The sequence below is a fragment of the Podarcis gaigeae genome, assembly GCF_964106915.1.
Source record: "Podarcis gaigeae genome assembly, chromosome: 7".
Taxonomy (NCBI): Eukaryota; Metazoa; Chordata; class Lepidosauria; order Squamata; family Lacertidae; genus Podarcis; species Podarcis gaigeae.
The window spans coordinates 64,019,494-64,043,937 of NC_139683.1; the positions used below are offsets into that span (position 1 = coordinate 64,019,494).

General features: G+C 45.5%; 1 protein-coding gene across 16 annotated transcripts in view; it reads left to right on the plus strand.

The window, feature by feature from the left end:
- Positions 1-24,444, plus strand: part of RREB1 (ras responsive element binding protein 1) — a 125,636-nt gene that overhangs the window by 87,497 nt on the left and 13,695 nt on the right. For 10 of the 16 annotated variants that reach the window (XM_083747125.1, XM_083747126.1, XM_083747136.1 and 7 more), the window contains 4 exons: positions 3,940-4,087; positions 5,610-5,749; positions 13,903-14,092; positions 14,488-17,158. In XM_083747125.1, coding sequence (XP_083603251.1) covers positions 3,940-4,087; positions 5,610-5,749; positions 13,903-14,092; positions 14,488-17,158 — 3,149 coding nt within the window. Of the gene's footprint in view, positions 1-3,939; positions 4,088-5,609; positions 5,750-13,902; positions 14,093-14,487; positions 17,159-22,306; positions 22,472-24,444 lie in introns of all 16 variants that reach the window. The other 6 variants (XM_083747122.1, XM_083747132.1, XM_083747131.1 and 3 more) reach the window with 1 other exon arrangement.

The window sequence follows — 24,444 nt, forward strand, 5'->3', positions numbered from 1 at the left end:
GGCAACGACTCAAAATCATGCTGGCAAATTGATCTGTAATAATAGTCCTAGTATTAAAAAAAAGTAAAATGCCCAGCAAGCATAGCTGTCAACTTTTCCCTTTTCTTACGAGGAATCCTATTCGGAATAAGGGAATTTCCCTTTAAAAAAGGGAAACATTGACAGCTATGCCAACAAGTTGCAGTTTATGGCTCGCTTTCTCGGAGGCAGAAGAAAAGTGTTCTTCTATCAAGGCGACGCGTGTGCAAAAAGTATTTGTCAGTAGCGTTTTGAGGTTTCGCCGTCCCTTTCCTGTTGCTTGGTGCCTCCTTCGTGTCTCCTTTCCCCCGAAGCACATTGCTAAGCACATAGCAAGGCTTGTTAATTTTCTTTCTGTGACTTACACGTCACCCCTTAATCTTTTCAAACCCAAGTTCATGCACTGGGTGTGGAGGTGTGTGAGAGAGTCCCCATCCATGAGTCTTCAGATGTTTTGGGAATTCTGCTCTCCGGCTTTGATGTTGCCCTGAGCCTAGGCGTGGGTTCTCCTAACAGAATTACTGTATAGTAGTTTGTGTTATATGCAGAATGTATCCCTAGAACCTAAGGTCTTGGAACAGATTGGATGCAGTCTAAGGACATGTTCACGGGATTATTTGTTTTGGGGGTTGTGTGCAATGCAGGCAATGCGTCTCGCCAGCACAGACCACCTGTGCAGACCACCTGCGCTGTTGCATTATTCCCCTCAGATACCGAGGAACTGGTAGGGTCTGCATATCCTCACTTATTACCACGAGAGGGAAAATCCTAGGAAGAAGTCACAATTTATTCCTAGGGTGCTTATAGTTGTGACCTACGCAGAACCAAGAAAGGACTAAAAGCAATGGGGCAACTTGTTGAACAGTGGCATGTATAATGGAAAAATAATAATAATTCTGTGTTCCTTTGGGAGCGTTTGCAGGTGTGCCCTGAATTGCTTTGCATCAGATAATTTAAACATGGGATTTCAGAGCGACCGTTAGAAAAGCCCTGCTGGCTCAGGCCCAAACACGCATGTAGTCAAACATTTCATTTTCACAGTGGCCAGCTAGATGCCCATGGGGACCCTGCAACAACAACTTTCCCTGCACTTGTGATTCCCAGCCACTTGCATTCAGAGGCATGTTGACATCGAAGACGCACAACTCCGTGGCAGAGTGATGGAAATGTTTTCAGTTTAGTTCTAAGCGGTGTAGCTGCTGATCTTTCTCTCTGCAGGAGATGTACAGCTTAATGCTGATCTTTCTAAGTCATTCTTTGAGAGCAGTTAACAGACATGCTTTGAATGGAATGGAGCAATAGCCATTCCTAGCCCCTTTAGAGTTGAGTATGAGAAAGAGAAAGTGAGATGTTTGCAAGCACACATACCTTAATTTTTTAAGTGTGCACTTAAAAAAGTGATGTGGTCCCTTTATATTTTTGTAATGTTATATTTACTGACCTTGGGTCAGTTCTGTGTTAGCATAGGCACCATTTCTGTAAGTGGTGAGTTCTGTTCCCCTTTGCTGACTTTCTCTCCCTTTCCCATATGGTTTATCATCAAGTCTTTACCTTACAATTGTCCAGGACATAGAATGCTCCCAGTGTCATGTTATTCTGCCTTGCTTGTTGTTATGAGCATTGACAGCCAACTTCTTATGTACGGTTTACGCTCTTGATCATTCGAGTCTGCAGGCAAGTTGCGTGCAAAATGAGAAAATGGGAGGTGATGTGACAGGCAAACTCCCATGCTGAATTTCATTTTCTTTGTCTTTACTCCCCCTTTTTTTAAAAAAAACACACACGAAAAAACAGAATAAAATTGGTGACAGTTTCTTGGTCTTGTTTAAAAGAGATCTGACAAGAAAGGTACATTCTGATATTTGCTCATTCTTGCATGCCAAAGCAGAACCAGTTGGGCAAGTTGGAGTGGGTGGGAGTTGAATCTAGCTGCTTGTTAAGGTGGAACCAGAGCAGCAGTTACCCAGAAGCACATTTGAGAGAAACTTAATCGAGTGATTTGTTTTCCTCATTCTCTTTGTAATTTCGTGTACTTCCTTGTGAAACCTAACTTAGCCCTATAGTTAAAAGATGGAGCTTTCTGGAACTGTGTGAATGGCATTTCTTCTTCTTCTTCTTCTTCTGATGTTTGTGGACTCTTTAGTGCAACTGGATATCTATATTAATGTTTTCCCATTGTGTGATCATCCGTCCTCCTCTCACCCCGGGGACCTTGGAGGGAGATGATTGTGCTGATGTCCTTTTAGATTTAGGGTGTGGTTAAAATGCCCTAAAGAGACTGAAAAATTCCTCCTTGCTACAAGGAAGAATTGTGAGAATCACTGCTATCTTAATTTTTTTTTTTATATCATGCCTGTGAGACAAATGGAGTGAAACTGGCTTAGGAGAAACTCACTAGCTGTAGCATATATATGCTACGAAATGATATATAAGGTATGATATACATCATAGGCAGGAAAAATATAGGCATTTGTACTTGACTGGCACTTCGTCAGAAACTTAAAGAGCTTCCTCCTCTTTATATAAACAGAAACCATGATGCTGCCATGTTTCTTTTAAAAAAACCAAAAACTCACACATTAAGAGTCCTTGCTTTTCTGTACTTGCTTATTACAAATTTCCCATTCTCCATAGTATTGCACCTCTCATTATTTGGAGAATGTGTGTGTTTTGATCTCTGTGTCATTAATTCTCTGCTTCAAAAGCTGTAATGAATTGCCCTGTGGCTGATCAACTGGTGGGGTCTGGAGACTTATTTTATCTGGCAACTGATGGTGAGAAAAGTAGTGTGTAGTCGTATATATCTACTCAAAAGTTCCTTGTTAATGGAGCATAGGATTGTATCCTAGTTGTGTTTTTAATTCTGTATTCTTAAAACTTCATATTGAATTTTGTAATACAGGAGAAACTGATTATTTTCGCTCAGGTTTACTTCTGCAAATGGGAAATAACTACAGTGATATTTTTTAAAGATGCACTAGTAAGATATGTGTAGGGTGCCTTTTAGGGATTAAACTTCATGGCCACGTCATTATTGCATATCATTTTTGAGATGAGCTAAAATGTGTAGCTGAGAGGGTTTTTTTTTTGCATGCTCCCTGTCAAATATCTGTTGAAGGCAAGTCTGGGAAAAGTGAAAGGCATCTAATCTTGCTAATTAAGATTACACTGTGAAAGCACTGCAAAGGGCCAGCGTGGAAAGAACTGTTCTCATTGTATTTTGTACCACAAAATCTCTGGTATTGCTAACTCCATTAATCTCTGCCCTACCCTTATTTGAGGGGGGGGGGGGACCTGTTGAAGTTGCAAAAAGAATAAACCAATTTACTGTACTGAATAGCAGGATCATTCTAGAATATACAATTCCCCCAGTTATTACGCACAAAATTCCAATTTATCCTTCAGGTTATAATACTGGTCTGGGGCAGCCCATCCCATTTTGCCGCCCCCACTGAAGCCTTGCTTACTGGGGTTGCATGGCAACAGCTTCTGATGAAATCTCGTTGAACTCCCGCAAGATCTTGCCAGAATCCACTATTGCTTCTCCAGTGATGGGTGGAGCAGGACCACTGCCCAGGGGGACTGCCTAAGTCCACTTCCTGGTCTGACCATGATACTGGTAATATCATAATATAACATGGAAATTGAAGTGTCTTCTCTTGTTGCTGTAGATCATCAACGAGGGTTGTTTCATTGTTGACAATTAAGCTTTAATATAAACAATCAGCTTACCTCTGACATAACCAGATACAATTTATGACGCAATATATGGGTTGAAGGCACATTATCGATAAGTCACACGAATTAATATAATTTAATTATCGTCATCATCGTCTTCTTTTTGGTTCAGAATCTATAGTGGAACAGCCGGCTCATTTTTTATATATATTCTCTTCTCTTCCCTTTCCCACCTGATTTTAGACATATGAAAATCCATGAGAAGGATCCAAATGGCTCTACTACAAGTATAGCACCTGCCTCCCCACTGAAACGCAGGCGGTTGTCCACAAAACGAAAACACAGCCTAGAAACCGAGGCAGACAAAGAGGAGCGAATTCCAGCCAAAAAGGTTTTTCTATAATGTTTTCTGCAAAATTTCACCATACGTTGAAAGCACACCCAACACAAATTTGCAGCACGTGACTTCACCCAAGGAATCCTGGGAGATGTAGTTTCCTCCTCACACAGCTACAGTTCTCAGGATTCTTAGGGGGACGTCATGTGCTTTAAATGTTTATGGGATGTGCTTTAAAAGTAGGGCGTGGCTCTGCCCGAAGTTACATTCTCCCCCTCCCCCTTTTCCTTTATATCTTTCCATTTATTCCAGGGATGGGGGAACCTGCAGCCCTCCTAGATGTTTTTGGACTCCCACTCCCATCAGCCCCAGCCAGTGTGGCCAGTGGTCAAGGATGATGGGAGTTGTATCCAGACAAAAATATGGGGGACTGCAGGTCCCCCTTCCTTGATTTATGTGTGGGGTGGGGTTTTTTTTTTTGAAGAAGAGGATGATCAGCTTAAAATTATACATTAGAAATTCTCTTCATCACATGGCAATGGAAGAGAGGAGGTGGGGACATTATAATAGGCTTGTGGTTGCCAAAAAGTTCAAAAATGTAGGTGTGTATGTATGTGTGTGTTGTACACATTCATTTTTATGAAGTGACATGTGCTATGATGTCACCTGTAAGGAAGTAGGATGCTTTCAAAGGTGGTTTGAAAGTCATGCACGCCCTACATCCCTATATACATCAGACCTGCCCCTGAGCTGGGTCTTTCTTTTGCTGAGGAAGGAAGGTCCGGTGAGGGCGTTTGCCTGAATGGGAGTTGACCCCTCCATGCAGCTGGGGGCGTTGCTTTGTCGGGGACTAGAACCAAGTGGAGAGTTTGATTTGTGTTCAAGCAAATGCAATTCAGAGCTTGCCCCCTCTCCATGAACCTCCCTTATGGACCTCCCTTGCTCAGTGCAGGACGATCAGGGCCAATGCACACAAGATTTGGATGTGCCCCAAAGTTTTGCGGGCAGGACTTGGTTGCGTGCCTCTGTCCTGTCGTGGCTTTTATCCAGGGCACATTCAGGCAAGTTTATGAGCACAGCCTTCTGCATTGCTTCAGCCTGGTGCCGTTTTAATGCAGTACAACGTTGGGCAAGTGTGAATGAACCTGACAGATGGCTGCTACTGTGCAGACAGACACAAAGGAAGTCCAAAGGTCCAAATGATCATCTCCATATCTGCAGTGGCTGACCTGAAAAGAGGATGTCACGAAAACATGTGACTACAGCGTTTTTATGTCTGCTGTTCTTATAAGACTGTTGATTAAAAATATTGTTGTTTTTCTCAGAATCCCTCAAATTTCATGGCTGGCAATGACCCTCTTCTCAGAAAGCTGTTTTCTTTGATGTAGAAACACATAACAAGTCACCCTCCTCATCTTATGTGTTCATATTCTGTATGGTGGGGAGTATTTAGTCTTGGGCAAAACAATGGGAAGGTTTTCAAAGCTGCCCAAAGAGGCTGGAATCACACTCCATGTGAATTTGTGCGCTCAGTCAGGTTTTTGCGTGAGAGAATTCTCCCTTCTCTACCAAACAGGCCGTGGAGGAACTGCAAAGTGGTGAAGCTGAGAAGAAGGCCGAGGATGAAGTTTATCGTTGTCCAGTGTGTTTCAAGGAATTTTCGTGCAAGTATGGGCTGGAAAGCCACATGGAGGCGCATCCAGACACCTCACTGAGGTAATAAAAGAGCACGGGAGATGTGGCTTGTTGTAGAAGATGGTTGTTTGATGCAAATGTATGTTCCAACACATTTTAAGCCCTCTTGAATTCAGTGGGACTGAGGTTATTTATGTATTAAACCTCATTTGAATCTGACTTGAGGTTACAGTATGTTTTTGTTAAAACAATTTAAATGTTCTTCCAGTTTTTGACCAAGTGGCAAAAGCTCTGGGGGTTGGCATGGTGCTGATAGGATTTTTGTGTTGGCAAGTCGTGATGAACCATTGTAGGGGAAAGGCTATGGTTTCGTAGTTGAGCCATCTGCGTTGCATGCCAAAGGTCCCAAGTTCAGTTCCTGGCAGGGCTGGAAGACACCCTCATCCTGAAACCATGGAGAGCTGCTGCTGCTGCTGTTCGTAGTCTGGGTAGACAGTACTGAGCTTTGACAGACCAAATGGCCTGATTCAGTACAAGACAACTTCCCACGTTCTATGTAATCCGCTTCTTGCAGATGAGATACCAGAGTCCAGATGCACTCCATATGTTAAAAGCACATGTGAAGAGACTGCATAGCTAAGCTCCCCCATCAATGTGCCTGATGGTTGCGCATTTGGCAGCAGTGGGAAGAGGCCCTGCATGCATTTTAATGTATGAGCATATAATGCCTCCGTGTGGTGGGTGTTGAAGGGGAATCCTTGGCAAACAACAAGATTCACCTTTCTCATGGAGAAGCTCAGCATGCATTGATGGATGTAGTTGAGTTCCTAGGATATTCCTTTTATCAGGGAACTATTCATGCTGAGCATGTTAAAATCCAGGATTTGGGGGCTGGAGCAAGTGTGCAGGACTTTTACTAGGAAAGGTAGCACATGTTGGGTTTTGCTTAAAACAAAAATCCGGTTTAATTTTATTAGTTTATTAACTGGTGAGTGTTTCTTGCCCCCCTGGCATTTGTGCTGTGAGGCTCCACAGGGTTCTGTTCTTTCCCCAGTGCTGCTTAATAACTATGTGAAGCCATTGGGAACGCTCATTAGACGTTTTGGAGTGAGGTGTCACCTGTATGCCAATGACACACAGCTCTGTTTCTCCGTAACATCAGAAGAGGCTGTGAAAGCTTTGGACCTGTGTCTGGATTCAATGTTGGTGGCCTGGATGAGGGCCAGTAAACTGTGTTTGAATCCTGGGAAGATGGAGGCTCTTTGGTTGGGTGGCTCCCTTGTTCAGGAAACTGGCAAGTTACCTGTTCTGGCAGTGTTACCCTCTGAAGGAGCAAGTGCATAGCTTGGGCTTTTTCCTGGGTGCGTCCTTGTGACTAGAGCCCTAGTGTCATCTGTGGCCAGGAGTGCCTTTTACCAGTTCATTTGCCAACTGCGGCCATTCCTCAACAGGGATAGCTTGACTGCTGTAGTCCACACATTAGTAACCTCAAGGCTGCATTACTATAGTGCTCTCTGTGTGGGGCTGCCCTTGGAAGCTCCATCTGTTGCAGAACGCTGTGGCCAGATTGCTGATGAGAGGTTCTGGTCAAGAAAGTGTAACACCATGGTTAAAGCAACTGCACCGGTTGCCCATCTACTGCCAAGCCAGGTTCAAGGTTCTTGCATTGACTTGCAGCTCCCTGAACAACTTAGGTCCAGGCTATTTCAGGGACCACCTGAACCCTTCCATCCCAGTTTGATCACCGAGATCATCTTCAGGAACATCTCTGATTGTTCTCCAAGTTGGCGAGGCTCATTTGATGACAATGACAAACTGAGCCTTTCATGTCATTGGCCCGGTCAAGTGGAACACCCTGCCACTAGAGATTATGGGGGTGCCTTCTGTGCCAACTCTTAAACTTTTCTATTCTGCCAGGTCTATGCAGGCAATTAAGGGTACATCCACCACAATGGTCTACTGAAGTTTTTAATTCTTTTGCTTTTAACTTGTTTTCAACTTGTTATAAATTTACTACATGGATTTATATTGTTGTGAACCGCTGTGATATATTTTAAAGAAAGAGCAGTATATAAACAAACAAACAAGATTTTTTACACTCCCTAGTAACTAATATTCTCAGTCAACCGTACAATTTAAGAACCTTTTTTTAAAAAAAACAACAAGAAAAAGCTTCATCACCATAGAACGCTGCTGCTCCTTGCTTCTCATTTACTTTTTTTTTCTGCGTAAGATTTGGGTGACCTGGCTTGGATTGGTACGAGTGGGCATGAACTAGTGACAGGCCTGGCCCCTACCCTGTTCTGGTATTACCAAATGAGCAACATTCATCCCAGGGCAAAATAAAAACAAGAACAAAAAAAATGCCTGGTATTACCTTGGATTTTGGTATCGCCTTGGTGAGTGAGCCCTATTATCTTCTGAAATACAAAAGTCTGGAGGACTAAGCCCCTCCTTTGTTTACCCACCGAAGGAAAAACACATCCTTAATCCATTGATTAGGTAAGAGAGACTCTTCCCCGCCTCCCACCCCCCCTTTTTAGGGCAGTCTCTTTTGATGATGTAAAGCCTTTACATTATGCATCTTTGCCAGATAATTATGGTAAGGACAAGTCTCCTGGGGGAGTGGGAATAATGGGACCTTTTGAGGCGTCTTGCCATGGAATTAACTCTTCCCATTGAGCCTCTCCTCCTAGTGAACTGTCCTGAAGTTACACCCTAATTAGCTGCATTAGCTAGACAGAGCAAGGCCATCTCAGGGATGTCTCCTGTGAGGGACCATTATTATCTCTGGCTGGTGTTGCAGGCACAACACTATCCTTTTCATCCTCGCTCCCCTCCTGCTAGGGCTATTTAAAGGCAACAGTTTTCTCTGCAGCCTGCCCCACCAGAGAGGCTCCAGCTATTTCGGTGCGTTTACATAGGAATGACCGATATAATTAGCAGAGCAGGGAAATGCCACACAGCCATTAAGGCAAACAAGAAGCCGCCTCGGCCTTCTTCTCTCAGAGCCTTTTTCCTTGTGTGCGGCTTTCTATTCCTGCCAAGGCTATAAATCTTCTCCTAAATTGCTCATCGGCTTCAGAGACTCAAAACACGGTTTTCTGAAAGCTGCAGGGCCGATACACTTTAAAGATGTGTTGCCTTCTTATCCAGCCTTTTTCTCCAAAGGTTCTCTGCTCTGTATCACTGCCCCACTACTCAATTTACCACAGTTCTCTTGCATGGTTTCAGCTAAGGCTGAGCAATGTCTAGTTTTCAACATCATGGTATAACCCCAGCTAAACACTGCAATATACCAATAGATCACAATGTCTGAAATAAGGATGGAACTATGAACGGTGGTACCTCGGCTTAAGAACAGTCCGGTTTAAGAACTATTTGGTTTTAAAAAAACTCCACAAAAATGGAAATGATGTCTTGGTTTGAGAACTTTACCTCGGTGTAAGAACAGAATCTGAATGGTGGAAGGGCACCGGCGGCGGGAGGCCTCATTAGGGAAAGCGCACCTCAGTTTAAGAACAGTTTTGGTTTAAGAACGGACTTCCGGAACGGATTAAGTTCATAAACTGAGGTACTACTGTAGAAGCAAACAGGATAACGTCTTGGCAACTGCTACTACTTAAGAGGTCTAAAATCTGTACTATTTTACTTACCTTTAACGCATTGTTACAACAGAGCAACGGGTGGCAGGAATCACGAGAGAGGCGATGACGGGCTTCGTGATTCCCCCCACACCATGATTTTTTACATAGCACACACCACAGCGAAACACTCGTTCCATTAGTGCAAGAGCTTCCCCTCTCCTCTCATGTTCCGCCTCCAATTTTGCTCCTAGTGTTGTGGGAACCCCAGAACAGATTTAAGGGGGTGCAAGGGAGGAGGCTATTGGAGGGGAAGTTGCGTTTCCCAAGCAGAAATCATTTTGCTGATAGAATGTGTTTCTTAGCACTGTATTGGATACAGGCCTAAATGTTTAGTAATGGTGCTAGTCCCTTTTTATTTTTTCAGGCGAAAGGGTGGTAATAGCTATAAGCTGTCTTGTTGGTCCAGCTACACACACGGGCAGGGGGAGCTTTTTAACTTTGGCATCTTCCTTGGACATCACAGCGGCTCTTGAGAGTTTCCACTTTGCCTTTGCTCTGCTCACCGGCAACTGTGGAGCAGCTGTTTGATGATGCTGTTTCTCCTCCTCAGAGCCCATGTGTGGAGAGACAGAGGAGGGTCTTGTCCCGAAAGGAGAGCAATGTGGCAAGCTGGCTGGTGTTAACAGGGACGTTAACCAGTGCACATTTTGACAAGGGTGAACAATGAAATCCTTTCAACAAGGAATAAGTCTCTTGCTTTAAAGTGCTAACTGGTGTTCCTTCTTTTCAAAGCTGCTGTATAACTATGTTAAAGAACAGCATTCCCTCCTGGAAGCGAGTTTGATTCAATTTTGTTTTTCAAACAAAGTAGCATTTTTGTAGATTTAAGAAAATGATTTCTGTTAACGACCAGTGTGGGCTATTTGAGTGTAAATGATTAAGCCTCGCATTGGGTCAGTGCAGCTTGGGTTAATTTTTTGTTTTATTACAGTGGCTAACATCTACATGATTTTTTTTTTTAAGGTAGTATAGGCCTAGGCACTAACATTGGGCACGTGACGACGTTTGGTATTTCTGGATTGCTGTTGGCTTTTCATGAGCGAAGTTAACTATGTGATTAAACGCCCATTGAAAATAAGCAGAACCTAAAAGGCTTCATGTAAAATGGAACAGAGTTTTGTCTTTGAAAATACATTCACGTATGGATGATCAAAGTGCCTTTGAGCTTGTACAAAATGCCTTTCTTTCACTGCTAAGAACCTGCAAGCAAGGAATGCACAGTAACACAAAAAAGGGATATAAATGCAACCCACGCACCTTTTTCTAAGTGGTATATATGGTTCTCATTGCTCACAGCAACCCTGTGAGGTAGGTCACCCAGAGTGTTGTGTGGCCGAGTGGGACTGCCTTGCAAGCATAGCATCTTCTTCTGTCATTTGTCGCTCTGCTTAACTCCTTCTGTCTTCTTCAGTCTCTGTGTTACGTAACTCAGCCCTTCCTTGTTTGACTTGACAGTCTGTGTGGGGTATTCTTGTTAGACTGCAAGCTTCTCCCTCCCTCTCTTTTTTTGACATCATCACGCACAAAGTATTTCCATATGTTTCTAAACCTTTTTCAATTTGAGGTGTCCAGCTCCTTGTTTTTAAATAATGCTCACTCAGAAGCCATTAAACAGAAGAAGAAAAGGGTGCTTTTTTTTAATCTACTTTCTTCAGCACCTACAAATAGTTTGCTCTTGTTGTGTACTTTTCCTCATGTAGTAGTAGCAGCAGCAGCAGAAATTAGGCCCAAAAATGTGAAAAGGAGTCTCACTATATTTAAGCAAATATTTGTTTATTTTTCTTACCCTTTATTACAGTTAGTACTAAAGCGTTGAGAGGCCACACGAGTGCTTATTGTTAAGCTGATTTAAGTGTATTCTGGTGCTCAGTTTGGCAATGCCAGTCCAAGAAATTGGTTTCCTGAAGCAGAGGCCAAATGGTACCTTTGCCCCTTGTGGAGTTACTGTGCCCCTTGCAAGCTGTTGTCTGTGGTGCCTCCCGGTTGCTACCTATCCATCTTGAAAAATAAAGGCAGGACTCTTCCTTTTACTGATGTACAGTAGTTGCTGGGGAGCAGCAAAACAACTCGTCAGCTGCCTCTGTGTTGGCTCCTTTTACACCACAAATAATGGCATCCATAGCGGTAGGAGGCTAGTCAATTAACAAGCAAATGTTGTGGATTAGTAACTTTTGACATTTGCAAGACCACACTGGGATGAGATGAGGTCTGCTACTCCTTGACGCGGGTGGCGCTGTGGTCTAAACCACAGAGTCCAGGGCTTGCCGATCAGAAGGTCGGCAGTTCGAATCCCTGCGACAGGGTGAGCTCCCGTTGCTCGGTCCCTGCTCCTGCCAACCTAGCAGTTTGAAAGCCCGTCAAAGTGCAAGTAGATTAATAGGTACCATTCCAGCAGGAAGGTAAATGGTGTTTCCGTGCGCTGCTCTGGTTCGCCAGAAGTGGCTTAGTCAAGCTGTACGCCGGCACCCTTGGCCAGTAAAGCGAGATGAGCGCCACAACCCCAGAGTCGTCCGCGACTGGACCCTAACGGTCAGGGGTCCCTTTACCTTTACCTTTACTCCTTGAGCTGCTTGAGATTTGCTCCAAAAAGCCCTTGTTGTCCTCCCTGTCTGTTGTCCTGCCTCCCTGTAGTACCAGTGAATTATTGAGGTCAGTAGCAGGGGAAAACATGAGAGTTTTGGTAATATTTCCCTCAGCCCTTGCCATCTTCCATGGACCCAAGTGGTTTGCTAAATAATAGTATCACTGCAGCATGCGAATTGCAAGCGTTTTTGAGAATCCCAAGTGGGGTTTGCAAATCCTGGGAGACCTTGAGAGTTGAGAGATTGCACTTACAATGACCCTCATTGTCTTTCTGGAGAGATTTAGAAACAAGGTGCCAGAGAGTAGGTGGGAGGTCTTGGGAAGAGTGGTGTGTTGAAATCAAGAGTGTCTGGCTGATACAGGCTGTTTCAAATGTTTCTGGGTGACTACTTTCCCCTGCTGGCTTTTGCTTCAGTTTTCCATCTGCAGTCATGACAACAGGTGTTGAGTGTTACTTCAAATGCTTTCTGGCCTTGCGGTGATTCTGTACTCACATTATATGAAGTAATTCCAAGATACCTTCTCTCTCTGTGAAGCGTTGCCTATAAAGTTTCCCCAGGGCTCTGAATTTGCAGTGGTCTGTGTTGCAGTGGAAATGCTGTTCCAGTAATAGTAATAGTAGCAGCAGCAGCAACAACAACAAACAACAACTACATCAGCCTGCCAGCAATGCCTGTAAAAGAAAAAAAAAAGTGGAAAGTGAGGTGTTCCAATGGGTTCAGGAAGCTGTTTTATTGAGAATTGCAGTGATACCAACGTCTTATGAGGATTGGACAAATCACTGAGTTGAAGCAGTTGCAGGAGGCAGCATGTTAGCATCTTCTGGAATAAGTATAAAGAAAGGGGAAATTAAAAACAAAACAAAAACAGAACTTGAAAGGCAATTGGAAAGCTTTTTGTGCTTGATAAAACTGCTTCCTGCACCCAATGGAGTCGTTCTCTTTGCATTTGGACTTGTGGTGCTCACTTATTCAGTATGACAAGCAAAAATTTATGTTACAAAATAAAAATAAAAATGCTGTGCTTAGGAAAAACCCAGTTTCCAATGAAACATACCAGAGCACTTGCATTTACATATTGCACCAGAAGAAGACGAGTGGAAGGAGACTCCAAATGATAACATGGAAAGTTATTTAGATAATAAAGATTTTTAAAAATCCATATATTCCAAACATCTGAGGAATGGTTGGCTTGCTGCCATATTTGTATTGTGTGACCAAAGAAGACACAATGGGGCACAACAATCTCAAGGACCAGAGAGGATGGGCAAGGATTTGCTGCTGGGACAAGGAACTCCAGGAGCTGGTAGTGGAATGGGGGTGGGGAGGGATTTGAGGTGTCAAAATGCCAATGACCAGTCCTTTGGACATACCTTCCCATTGTATGGCCTACCAGGCTGGGTTGTAGCCTACGGTTTATGCATTGCGGTCTAAGTATCTTAAGTATCTGGCCTTTGTTGAGGAGCCAGGAGTCTTATTAAGCTTGTCAATATGGCTGGTGAGCTGCCTGTAGCTTGGGTTATAAGCTGGCTGTGCTGACTTTAACTAGAGAGTTTCCAGTATGTGCTTCCTTTTGATGCAACTCTGAAAATACTAACTCAAGTTTGGTACATCCTTGTGTTGCATTCCCACACTGTCACAATCCCCTCACACTCTTCTCCAATGCCATGACAGTGGTACAGAGAGCTGGATCTGAACCTCTGTGTATCGAGCCAAGAGTATATAGCTGGCAGACTTTTCCTTCTTGTAGCCTCAAAGGACTGCTGACCTTCTAAGACTAGAAGATGGACAAGAGTAAGAAAACAGGTGCAGCTTGCCCTTAGGCAAGTTGTAAAATATAAACTGTTGGTTTTGGTAATGTACTGGTATTATTTGATAAGTAGCTAACGGAGTAGATGAAAATAGATGGGTGTTCTGTTTTCGTGGGGGTACCGAACATTTAACCAGGTATGTGACATGGTACTTTAAAATTCTTCATAAGTTCTTTTTCTTCCCCTCCCTCCAGGTGTGACATCTGTTGCCTTTCCTTCCGCACACACCGGGGTTTGTTGCGGCATAATGCAGTTATTCATAAACAACTTCCAAGGGACCCACTGGGAAAGCCTTTTATTCAGAATAACCCTTCGATTCCTGCAGGCTTCCACGATTTGGGATTCACAGATTTCTCCTGCAGGAAATTTCCTCGCATTTCTCAGGTATCTGCCCCATTTGGGTTTCTTTCTTTCTTTCTTTCTTTCTTTCTTTCTTTCTTTCTTTCTTGGAACAAAGCGCTTTTTGATCTGTGATTTTAAACCTGGGCTGTTTTTATAGTGTACAGTATCTGTTGTGCTGAAAGGTAGTTTTCTGTTTTTTTGCTGAATTTATTTTCTTTTGTTGGTTTTGACCATATTCCGTTGGGAGGGGGTTCAAGTATTGATTTGTTTGTATGTATGCTGCTCAGGGAATATTTTTGACAGGTGACTCTATAAATTCAGCAATTAATAATTGTGTACAAGGAGTATACAAACTAGCCGCTTCAGGAGAGTAGATGTTTTCTCCTTCACCTCTGGCTGCATGACGTTTATTTGCGTTCTCGTGTGGTGTCTCATAGGTCTGGTGTGAAACGAACCTGCGGCGATGCATCAGTGAATATCACCGGTATGTCTGTGAGGTGTGCAACAAGGCGTTCCCCATGCGCTCAGCACTCAAGCTGCATGCAGAGACCCATGCCACGGATCAGGAAAGAGACAAGCACGAACTGCCCTCGGAGGACCCGGACCGGAAAGCTTACATGGCATCCTTGGGGCTGCAGCATACCAAAGACGTTGAACCTGCCCAGCAGGAGGAGCTGGCTTCAGATGAGGCCCAAGAAATGCAGCTCCGAACACTGAAATGTAACCTACCTCAGGAACCTGGTAGTGCTAACCAGTTGAACATGTCTCCTCTGGAGGCTGCTTCTGTGGGAGGGCCGTTCTCTGTCCTCGCCCCCACGAATGAAAACATGAAGCTCCTGTCACTACAGCCTTTCCAGAAAGGCTTCATCATTCAGCCCGACACTAGCATTGTCGTCAAGCCCATTTCCGGTGAGCTGGCGGACATCCAGCAGATCTTGAAGATGGCTTCCTCTGCGACGCCGCCGATAAGCCTCCCGCCCCTCTCGAAGGCGCCTCCTGTCCCCTTGCAGTCCCTCTTCAAGCACATGCCTCCACTGAAGCCAAAGCCCTTGGTGGCGCCCAGGACAGTCGTCGCAGCTTCGACGCCTCCTCCGCTGGTCAGCACTCAGCAAGCCTCGCCCGGGTGCATCAGCCCAAGCCTTCCTCCTGCGCCACCCAAGCCGCTCAGAACCTCTGAAGAATCGACTTTGGCCTCTCACCTTCCTCACGGTAAAGCAGGAAACCAACCCAGTCCTTCTCCCCAGGCCAAGGCGGAGCCTTTGAGCCAGAGCGAGATGAAAACGCAGCTGGAGCAAGACAGCATCATCGAGGCCCTGCTGCCCTTGACGATGGGTGGGAAGATCAAGCAGGAGGTCATGGAGCGGGACTTCAAAGCCATGATTGCCGGGGCAGCAAGCAAGAAGGCCCCCGCCGTGAGGAAAATGACGTTCCCCTGTCACTTGTGCAAGCAGGTGTTCGCATTCTCCGGGGTCCTGAGGGCTCACATCCGCTCCCACCTGGGCATCTCCCCGTACCAGTGCAACATCTGCGACTACATTGCCGCCGACAAGGCGGCGCTGATCCGGCACCTGCGGACGCACAGCGGGGAGCGGCCGTACATCTGCAAGATCTGCCACTACCCTTTCACGGTGAAGGCCAACTGCGAGCGCCACCTGCGGAAGAAGCACCTGAAGACGACGCGGAAGGACATCGAGAAGAACATCGAGTACGTGGCCAGCAACGCGGCGGAGATGGTGGACGCCTTCTGCTCTCCGGACACGGTGTGCAAGTTTTGCGGGGAGGACCTGAAGCACTACCGAGCCCTGCGCATCCACATGCGGACGCACAGCGGCTGCCAGAAGAAGAAGCCGTTCGAGTGCAAGGAGTGCGGCACTGCCTTCTCGGCCAAGCGCAACTGCATCCACCACATCCTCAAGCAGCATTTGCACATCCAGGAGAGGGAGATCGAGAGCTACGTGCTGGCTGTGGACTGCACACCTCCCGAGAGCCAGCCAGGCACCCTGCTTCTCGAAGACAGCGCCTACCTAGACCGCAAGCCCATCGCCCCCTTCCTGGAGTCGCAGAACGGCTTCTTGAGGGGCGCCCCTTCTCACGCATCGATCAAACTCGAAAACGCAAGCAGCTTCCCTATGGAATTCGACGAGCCTCTGGACTTCTCGCAAAAGAACAAAGACCTGAACTCTGTGCTGGTGAAGCAGGAGTGCCCGTTTGGTTCTTCTGTTTACGACGGCTCTATGGAGCCCATAGACTTGTCGATCCCCAAAGCTCCAAAGAAGGAAAAGGACGACGGCGCCCCGAGTCAGGATACGAAGGAAGGGCATGAGGAGAATCTCCACAACGGCCAGCAATCTCCTCCAGCGAACAGTAACCCGGAAAACAAAGCTCCCGGACATTCCCAGCCATTGAAGGGTCCACTGCATTTGACAGTCCCAATCATTTCTCCCTCCCTCCTGGGAAATGCTGCCTTGCTTCGGCCCTTGAGGCCTAAGCCACCACCCCTCTTGCCAAAGCCCCTCGTGGCGAAAGAGCTGCCACCCCTTGCTTCCATTGCGCAGATTATTTCGTCCGTGTCGTCTGCTCCCGCTCTGTTGAAAACGGACGCCGCGGACTCTGTCCCCAAAGCAGCTGCTGGCCCTGAGAAGCTGGGGACCCCAAAACCGAAAGCAGCTCCTGCGGCTGCTGCCCAGGTGGACCCCATCGTTTCCACTGACTTGACGCCGCATGCATGCAGCCCCAATGGGCCCCAGAAGTCCACCACGTCTGGGTCTGTGAAAAAGAGAGGCCGGAAGAAAGGGGCAAAGAACAAGCTGAAGGCAAGCAGCAGCGTGGACCTGGAGTCAAGCGGGGAGTTTGCCAGCATAGAGAAGATGCTGGCAACCACAGACACCAATAAGTTCAGCACGTTCCTGCAGTCGACGGAGGACTTCAAAGAAGCAGCGGCTGACCCAAACGGAACCAGTGAGGAGGAGAAAGAAACGGCCGAAGACAAACTCCTGGGGGGAAAGAGAAACGCTTACTCAAATTGCTTTCAGAAAATCAAGTGTCCTCATTGTCCGAGAGTTTTCCCCTGGGCGAGTTCCTTACAGCGGCACATGCTCACTCACACAGGTAAGAGAGTTTTTATTGTGAAATGGCCTTGGGGACCCATGCAACGGATGCTTGCTGTACAGCACATCCTTATAGATTGGGGTTGGGGTGGGGGGTCATTCTGGCCTAAGGGAAATGGCCAGGATGAACCAGCTTTAGCACACAGAGCCTGGAAGGGTGCGGTGGGGTTGTTCAGAATGATGTGAGCTCTTACCCAGTTAACCATCCAGCAGGTCATCTTTGAGATAAACCTACTCAGGTTTTCAAGTGCGTGTTCATACGTTGTTGAATAGGCCATTTGTAATCACTGACGCTAGATGTATTGGATCAGCATGCATGTAATGCTACAGGAATATAAGCTTGCACAACTAAACCATGGTGCTTTGGAAACCAGGAAGGAAGTGATGGGAGTGGAGTTGGAGGGAACACACATGGAGGCTCGGGGATTGTCCCCATTCAGCCAAAAACGGCTCAGTGTCATGTGCGAACTGATCCCATAACACCTATAAGTGCTGTCTTGGTCGAGGGCTTTCTTCTAATGCAAAACTTGAAGGACTTACGGAACAATGGTTTTGCTTGGGTGTTCAGGGTTCAGGATCGCTAGTTAGAAAACTGATGGGCTGGGAAACATTCCTGGCCAACTGCCTGGAAAATCCCTGCCAGTCTGGGGTGGACTCTACTGGGTTAAATGGATCTTTTGGTTTAGGCTACCTGCCACACTAGTCTGAGGAAACTGCTGAAAGGGGATGAGCGGAAGGGGAGAAACAGCAGAGAGCTGCTCAGTCCTGACCCCCAAGTCCATATCTCTGCTTCAGATCCCCCATAGTAGCTATTCTCCCTTGTGGGATGTTCAGTGCCCTTTTCCTCCACGTTTATAATCCTGAGGATCAGAGAAATTTCTGGGGGAATGGTGGGATTTGGAAAAGCGAAAGAGCATCCCAATTTTTTCACTATGCCTCTACTTCCATCTGCCACCACCAAAAGTGGCTTTTCTTACCTTAAACAAGCTGTTGAGCTACCGTTTAAAAGAGTGTTTGCATGTAACACATAGTTTGGGCCTTACTATAAGCCTAATTCTTAAGTCCTCTAAAATTTTAAGACTGCTGTGAATGTTGTGTTTGGCTGCAGCTCTGGCCCTCCTCTACCAATCCCCAGACACACCATAATAACCAAACAGACCTCCTTTCTTGCAGTGGATGGCCATAGTTGGTGGTTCTGTTTTCATATCTAAGCTCATGGTGTTTAGTTGCATGGTTCAGAGGCCACAGCTGCTCTCAAAAAAGAAAGAGGCAGAGCAAAGGACAAAATAAACTTGAGCAACTAGCAACTATCACAGTAGCATATTTTTCTCCCACTGGTTTGCTACTGAAAACTCATTGTGCTCATGGTAGACATCTTGAAAGTGAAGTGGTGTTACCGCTGAAGGATTTCAAGCATCCCTGGGGAATTTTTCCTGTTGATTATTTCTCTGGTTCCAAATAAGATATTTGTAGTCTTTCCAGTCTGAAACAGTTGGGAAGTATTCTCCTTCAAATGTAGCACCCTGCATACTTCCACATTCGCTGCAGGGAGCAAGGCCACCCTCTGTAGAGTTTTCCACAGCACAGAGCTTACTTTGCAGAGGCATCCTAGTGAGTGGGATACAGGAGCAGTTTTCTGCTCACCAGAAGCGCATCTTATCCAAGTTCTTTCAGATACATGGCTTGCAAAATGCTGGGACGCTCGGGTGTGCAGATACTGGTAGGCTCCTGCACATGCATTGCTGGGTTGCCTTTTAGCTTTGCAAGGAAGGCGGGCGATGAGAGCACACTGAAGCTTTATTGAGAGAAATGAGGTAAACTTTACAGTTCTCTGCAGCAGTACACCATAGTGAGGAATAGGCCTCAAAATTGGGGGGTACCTCGGGTTACATACGCTTCAGGTTACATACGCTTCAGGTTACAGACTCTGCTAACCCAGAAATAGTACCTCGGGTTAAGAACTTTGCTTCAGGATGAAGCACAGTGGCCGCACAGCGGCAGCAGGAAGCCCCATTAGCTAAAGTGGTACTTCAGGATATGAACAATTTCAGGTTCAGAACAGACCTCTGGAACGAATTAAGTACTTAACCCGAGGTACCACAGTATTCAAAGTTAGTTTTCAGATCATTAGCAACAAAATACATAGAGAGTAAAGAATATCATTTCCCCCCCCAGTCAATTCAGCTCCAGGGTAGTTGTCTCTGCATCCTCTTGCCCCTTTGACATTGTGAACTATCAACAAAGTAAAAACAAATTAAAAAGGAGGCTCTGAGCGGTCCTGAAGAGCCTTAACTCTGCTAGCCCAGAGTCTGAAGCTGCTCAGAACACCATTGGAAGTCTCCACTGGTCTTGCCTGTGCCGTGGTTGAAGCCACCAGCACTAAAATGTTGATGAGTCATTTGCTTGTGCAACAGACTTGGGGTAGATGGGGAAGGAAGCAGATGACAAAACGTGAACTTCTGCTGCATTCCTGAGATGTGACAGCGCATAGGGAAGGCATTACATGAGCAAGATGCTGTCCATGTTAACAAACTAAAGGCTGAAAAGAGAAGGGGAAAGTCCTTGCTCCTGGTGATTGCTCCTAACGGCACCCTCACTGTCTGTAGTGCAGCCCACCTCTGCCTGTATACCTGGATCTCTTGCAGAGCTAGCAAAAGAAGTATTTATTTTGTGACATGGCGTATGGAATGTATTTTTGAAGCCTGTGTGTGTGAAAACAGTGGGTGTTAGCTCATCTTGGAAATGAACAGCGGCTGGAGTACTCTTGGGAAATTTGTCAGCAGGCTTTCATGTTTTGGTGCTGTATTCTTCAGACATCACTGAAACTCATTTCACCATCTCTGATTTGCCACCTCTCTACTCAATGTATATTCTTACCCTTCTGTTCCTTTGGGTTTAAATAAAAGCAGGACTTAGGCAGTGATGAGTCCTTGCTGTATTCCTGTGTGAAATATATAGTTGCTTTTGATTTCAGTTAAGCGTCACAGAGGGCAGAGTTCCCTGCCGCTCCGAACTACTCCTCTGCAAAATGGAAAGTTAGCCCATTTTCACTTCCAAGTATTTTCTATAGGTTTACATCAGTAATCGGCATCGATCTCTCCAATCTGAAGGAGTTGTTTTTTCACTCTTTGTTGGCAAGAGAAAGTCACTATTTGTGTAGTAAAACAAACAAAAACAACACCATGTGAACCATCCCAGAGACCTTCGGAATGGTAACCTTAAATTAGCAAGACAGTCTTCCACTTCCAGGTGTCTGCATGTTGTGGAAATGATTTAGTGTGTGTGGTTTTTTAAAAAAATAATCACATGATCCTTTCAAGTTCAGATTCAGATTTTAAGTAGTGCAAAAGCCAAGTTTGGGTGGAAGATCAATGTGACAGAAACATCCTTAAAGCCTGCATTGTGCTTTGGAGAGGCAGTAGTAGCACTCACCCTTGGCTTTCCTATAGCAGCTGATTCCTCCTTGTCCTATTCTCTCGCCATTATTTTTTGCATCCTACTGGTGTGTAGAGATCAGAGGTTGCTGTTGGCGCTGTGTTAACATGTGAAACGGCAGACTCCCTTCCTCCTAAGGACATTAAACTTTTTGCATCTGAAAGAGAGCTTGGCTGGGGAGATATCTGAGCTTAGGATATTTTTAATGGAGCAGAGTCATAGTTGTTCATCAGAGTCCACATTGTGTTGAATAGTACAGAATCACGACAGCTGCACTGACATTTCAACTTGGATTCTAAAGTGTGATGAACTTGTTTGGAACGCCAGATGGCTAAAATGGGCTCTGCAAGGCGATGGCTCCTTGCAGCAGCTGGAACAGCAAGGAAGCTCCCTTGTCAATAGTGTCTACCCTGAATGTCACAGGTTCCTTGGGGCTTCGAATGAACGTTTCCCTTGTCCCACCTGATGAAGCCAGCGATTGAACCACAGGACTCTTTGAATGCAAAGCGTGTGCTCTATCACTCCGCTGCTGCCCTTCCCCCAAACATGACTTGCCATGTGCTTCTCAAACATCTCCCAGAGAGAGAGAGAGAGAGAAGGGTGTCTTTGTGTTTTTGCCAGACATTTTTGTGGTGGTTAGATGTATGATGTAGAGCACACGGAGTCCTTTCCAGCCAGCCTCTGTTTGGCATCCATAATGCATTCCCACCCTAATCCCCCTTGCTCTTCCTAGGTTCCCACCTGTTTCAGCTGTTTTCCTCTGGGTCCAACTCATTTTGTAGCCCTGACGCCCAGTTTTGCATGTTATCTTGTCAAAAATTCACAATGTGACCAGTCTCTCTTGGTGCTGTAACATACTCTACTAGGGAAAACACCCTACAAACTATATACAGTGGTACCTCGGGTTACATACGCTTCAGGTTACAGACGCTTCAAGTTACAGACTCTGCTAACCCAGAAATAGTACCTCAGGTTTAGAACTTGGCTTCAGGATGAGAACAGAAATCGTGCTCCGGCGGCAGCAGGAGGCCCTATTAGCTAAAGTGGTGCTTCAGGTTAAGAACAGTTTCAGGTTAAGAACAGACCTCCGGAACGAATTAAGTACGTAACCAGAGGTACCACTGTAGAGATATGTCCGATGCAGATGTGTTTCAACACCAGCAAGGGGAGGTCATCCAGTGAAGACATCTCTCCGTGATAAGTGTGCTACTGCATAAACCAATCCAAAAGCAGATATTAAAATCCTCCACAGTCAGCTGGCTAAGCAGTTTCTTCTGGATTCGTCTGGTTAGCGCAGAATCATGGCGTCTGAAGGGCAGGCTGTGTAATACAGTAGTTAACTCTGATACAGTTGAGTTTTCTTAACCACTCTGCTTCTAAATAGTTGCTCTGCTTTTTTAAGCCCAGAAGAGCTTAAACTTGAGTCCTATTGTATAGGACACTTCTCAGGGGGCTTGAATTTCAGAGCCTTGATATTCAACCTTCCTAATTTTATTTTATATGTGAGTTGACTTAGGCCACAGCTGCAGTCTTAAAAGTGCTGTTTGGGAAGTAATTCTCCTTTCTGTTCTGGATTTCCTTCAGAGGAGGACTGAGCTGCTATAAACTCAGCCGCAGTTGCGCAAAGCAAGCAGAGGGTATAGAAAGGCACGCAGGAGTTCCTGTGACACTTTAGAAAGAAGATAAATGTGTTTTTTCTCCCTGCTCCATTCAGGTCAGAAGCCCTACCCCTGTCAAAAATGTGATGCCTTCTTTTCCACCAAATCTAACTGTGAACGCCACCTCTTACGCAAACACGGAGTTGTCAACTACTGTCTGAGAAGAAACGGGCTTATCCCCCAGTCTAAAGAAAGTGATGCTGGAGCTCATGATAGCACAGGTAGCTCTTTTAGGTTGTTCCAGAATTTAAAACAAAGTCGTGTTTCTTTTTTCCTTCGGGCCCCTCAGATGAATGACTGGCTAGGTGTCACAGCAGCACAGACATGTGTGATTACAATGAGGGGTGCCCTCTTTTAGGAAGATTATATCAAATCGGGCCACTGGTCTACCTAGTCCAGGGGTTTTGCAAACTTCGGTCTCTAGCTGTTTTTGAACTACAACTCCTAGGACCAGTGGGCAGGGATGATGGGGATTGTATTCCAAAAACAGATGGAGACCCAAGTTTGCGGAATACTAGCCTAATACTGTCTACACTTGATCAAAGCATTTCAGCTTGCTCCTGTTCGATCACTCTTATCTCCCAGGGTGATTTAATAGCCAGGCCACATCACCAGTCACCACATAATTATTTTCTATCAGCGGAGAGCCAATAGTGAGATGGTCAATCCGCCATTCCTTCTCCCAGAAGTCCCCCAGTATTATTTACACTGATCGGCAATGAGTTTTAGCCTGGGAATCTTTCCCAGCCATGCTGGGAAGCGAACTGTGCAAACTTCAAACCATCAATTTTGCATGCAAAGCAGATGCTACTCTGCGCTGCAGTCCTCCTCTGTTGTAAATGCCCTCCAGCTCCCTTAAAGTCCAGTGTTTATAGGTAGAAAAGGCCCTGTGTTAAATCCTGCCCATGCTCCTCCTGACGCAACCTGCTGTTTTTTTCCAGGTGGGGCACCCAGAGCTGGAGAGAGGTAGTTTGAGAACAAGGAGGGAAGTATTCATTGTCCCCTCATTCTGGACATAGATGGCCCATCCGTGCTTCATACAAGATCACCAAGGCTCACAATGTGTATTACACAATAGCTGTGCTTCTGTACAGCCCTGAGAAGGGAGTGGGTGCTGAGTAAATAATGACCTGATAGCACCCAGGGTAGTTGTTGTTTTCGTTGCTTCTAGTTTGATTAAATAGGTTAAGCAACCTAGATACTTTTTTTTTTTTTTACTATCATTACAGCAAGAGAGCTTTGCCAGCAACACTGCCTTATTATGACCAAGTTCTGCAAATTGTAGTTGTGATGAAGTTTAGTTTGTTAAAATTACAGACATAACACTGGACGCTCAGGTTGCGAACGTGATCCATATGGGAGGCACGTTCGCAACCCGCAGAGCCGCATCTGCACATACGCGGGTCACAATTTGGCGCTTCTGTGCAAGCGCAAAGCACGATTTAGCCAAAACCCAGAAGTAACCCATTCCGGTACTTCCAGGTTCGGCGTGGTGCACAACCCGAAAATGCACACCCTGAAGCGTCTGTAAGCCGAGGTATGACTATACTGAAAAAGGACACACGTGTATGCTGAGGAAGTTTTTGATTAGGTTTGACCCAGTTTTTGTTGAGCAGCTGGTTGAACCAAAATGAAATTAAATAGCAATTGGATCTCCTGAGTTAGTCTTTGCAGTGGGGAGTGTTTTGATCACAAAATATACAGCCACCTTACCAAAGATGCTCCCAGTTTAAAAGTCCAGATTGTGTAGAACTGCATCCCCAAATCATCTCTGATCAGTTTTCTCATTTCTCAGATTTGCCAATCCATTCAGAATTCCACAGTAGTTCGAATTCTAAACTAAATTGGAATTTTCAGTTGTATGTAAATCAGATTGTTCTCATTGATGAATTTGCAAAAAGACCATGAAACTTATGATATCCCAAGAACAACAAAAAGTGTTGGTGCTTTGGTTGTGAAGTTTTAAAATTTTCCCTTGGGTACCAGCTCAGCAGCTGCTAACGCTGCTGTGCAGGTAAGTTCAGAACAGGTAATTTAGCAGCTTGAGGAGAGAAACCAGAGGTTTGGTGTGTGCCCTGGAATTTACGCTTATGGTTGTTTAGTTTAGGGGAAAGTTGTCTTCTCCTCCTGCTGCCACTCCCCCCCCCCCCCCGATAGGTTGGAGTTGCTTCCTATAACAGATGGCTGAATAAAG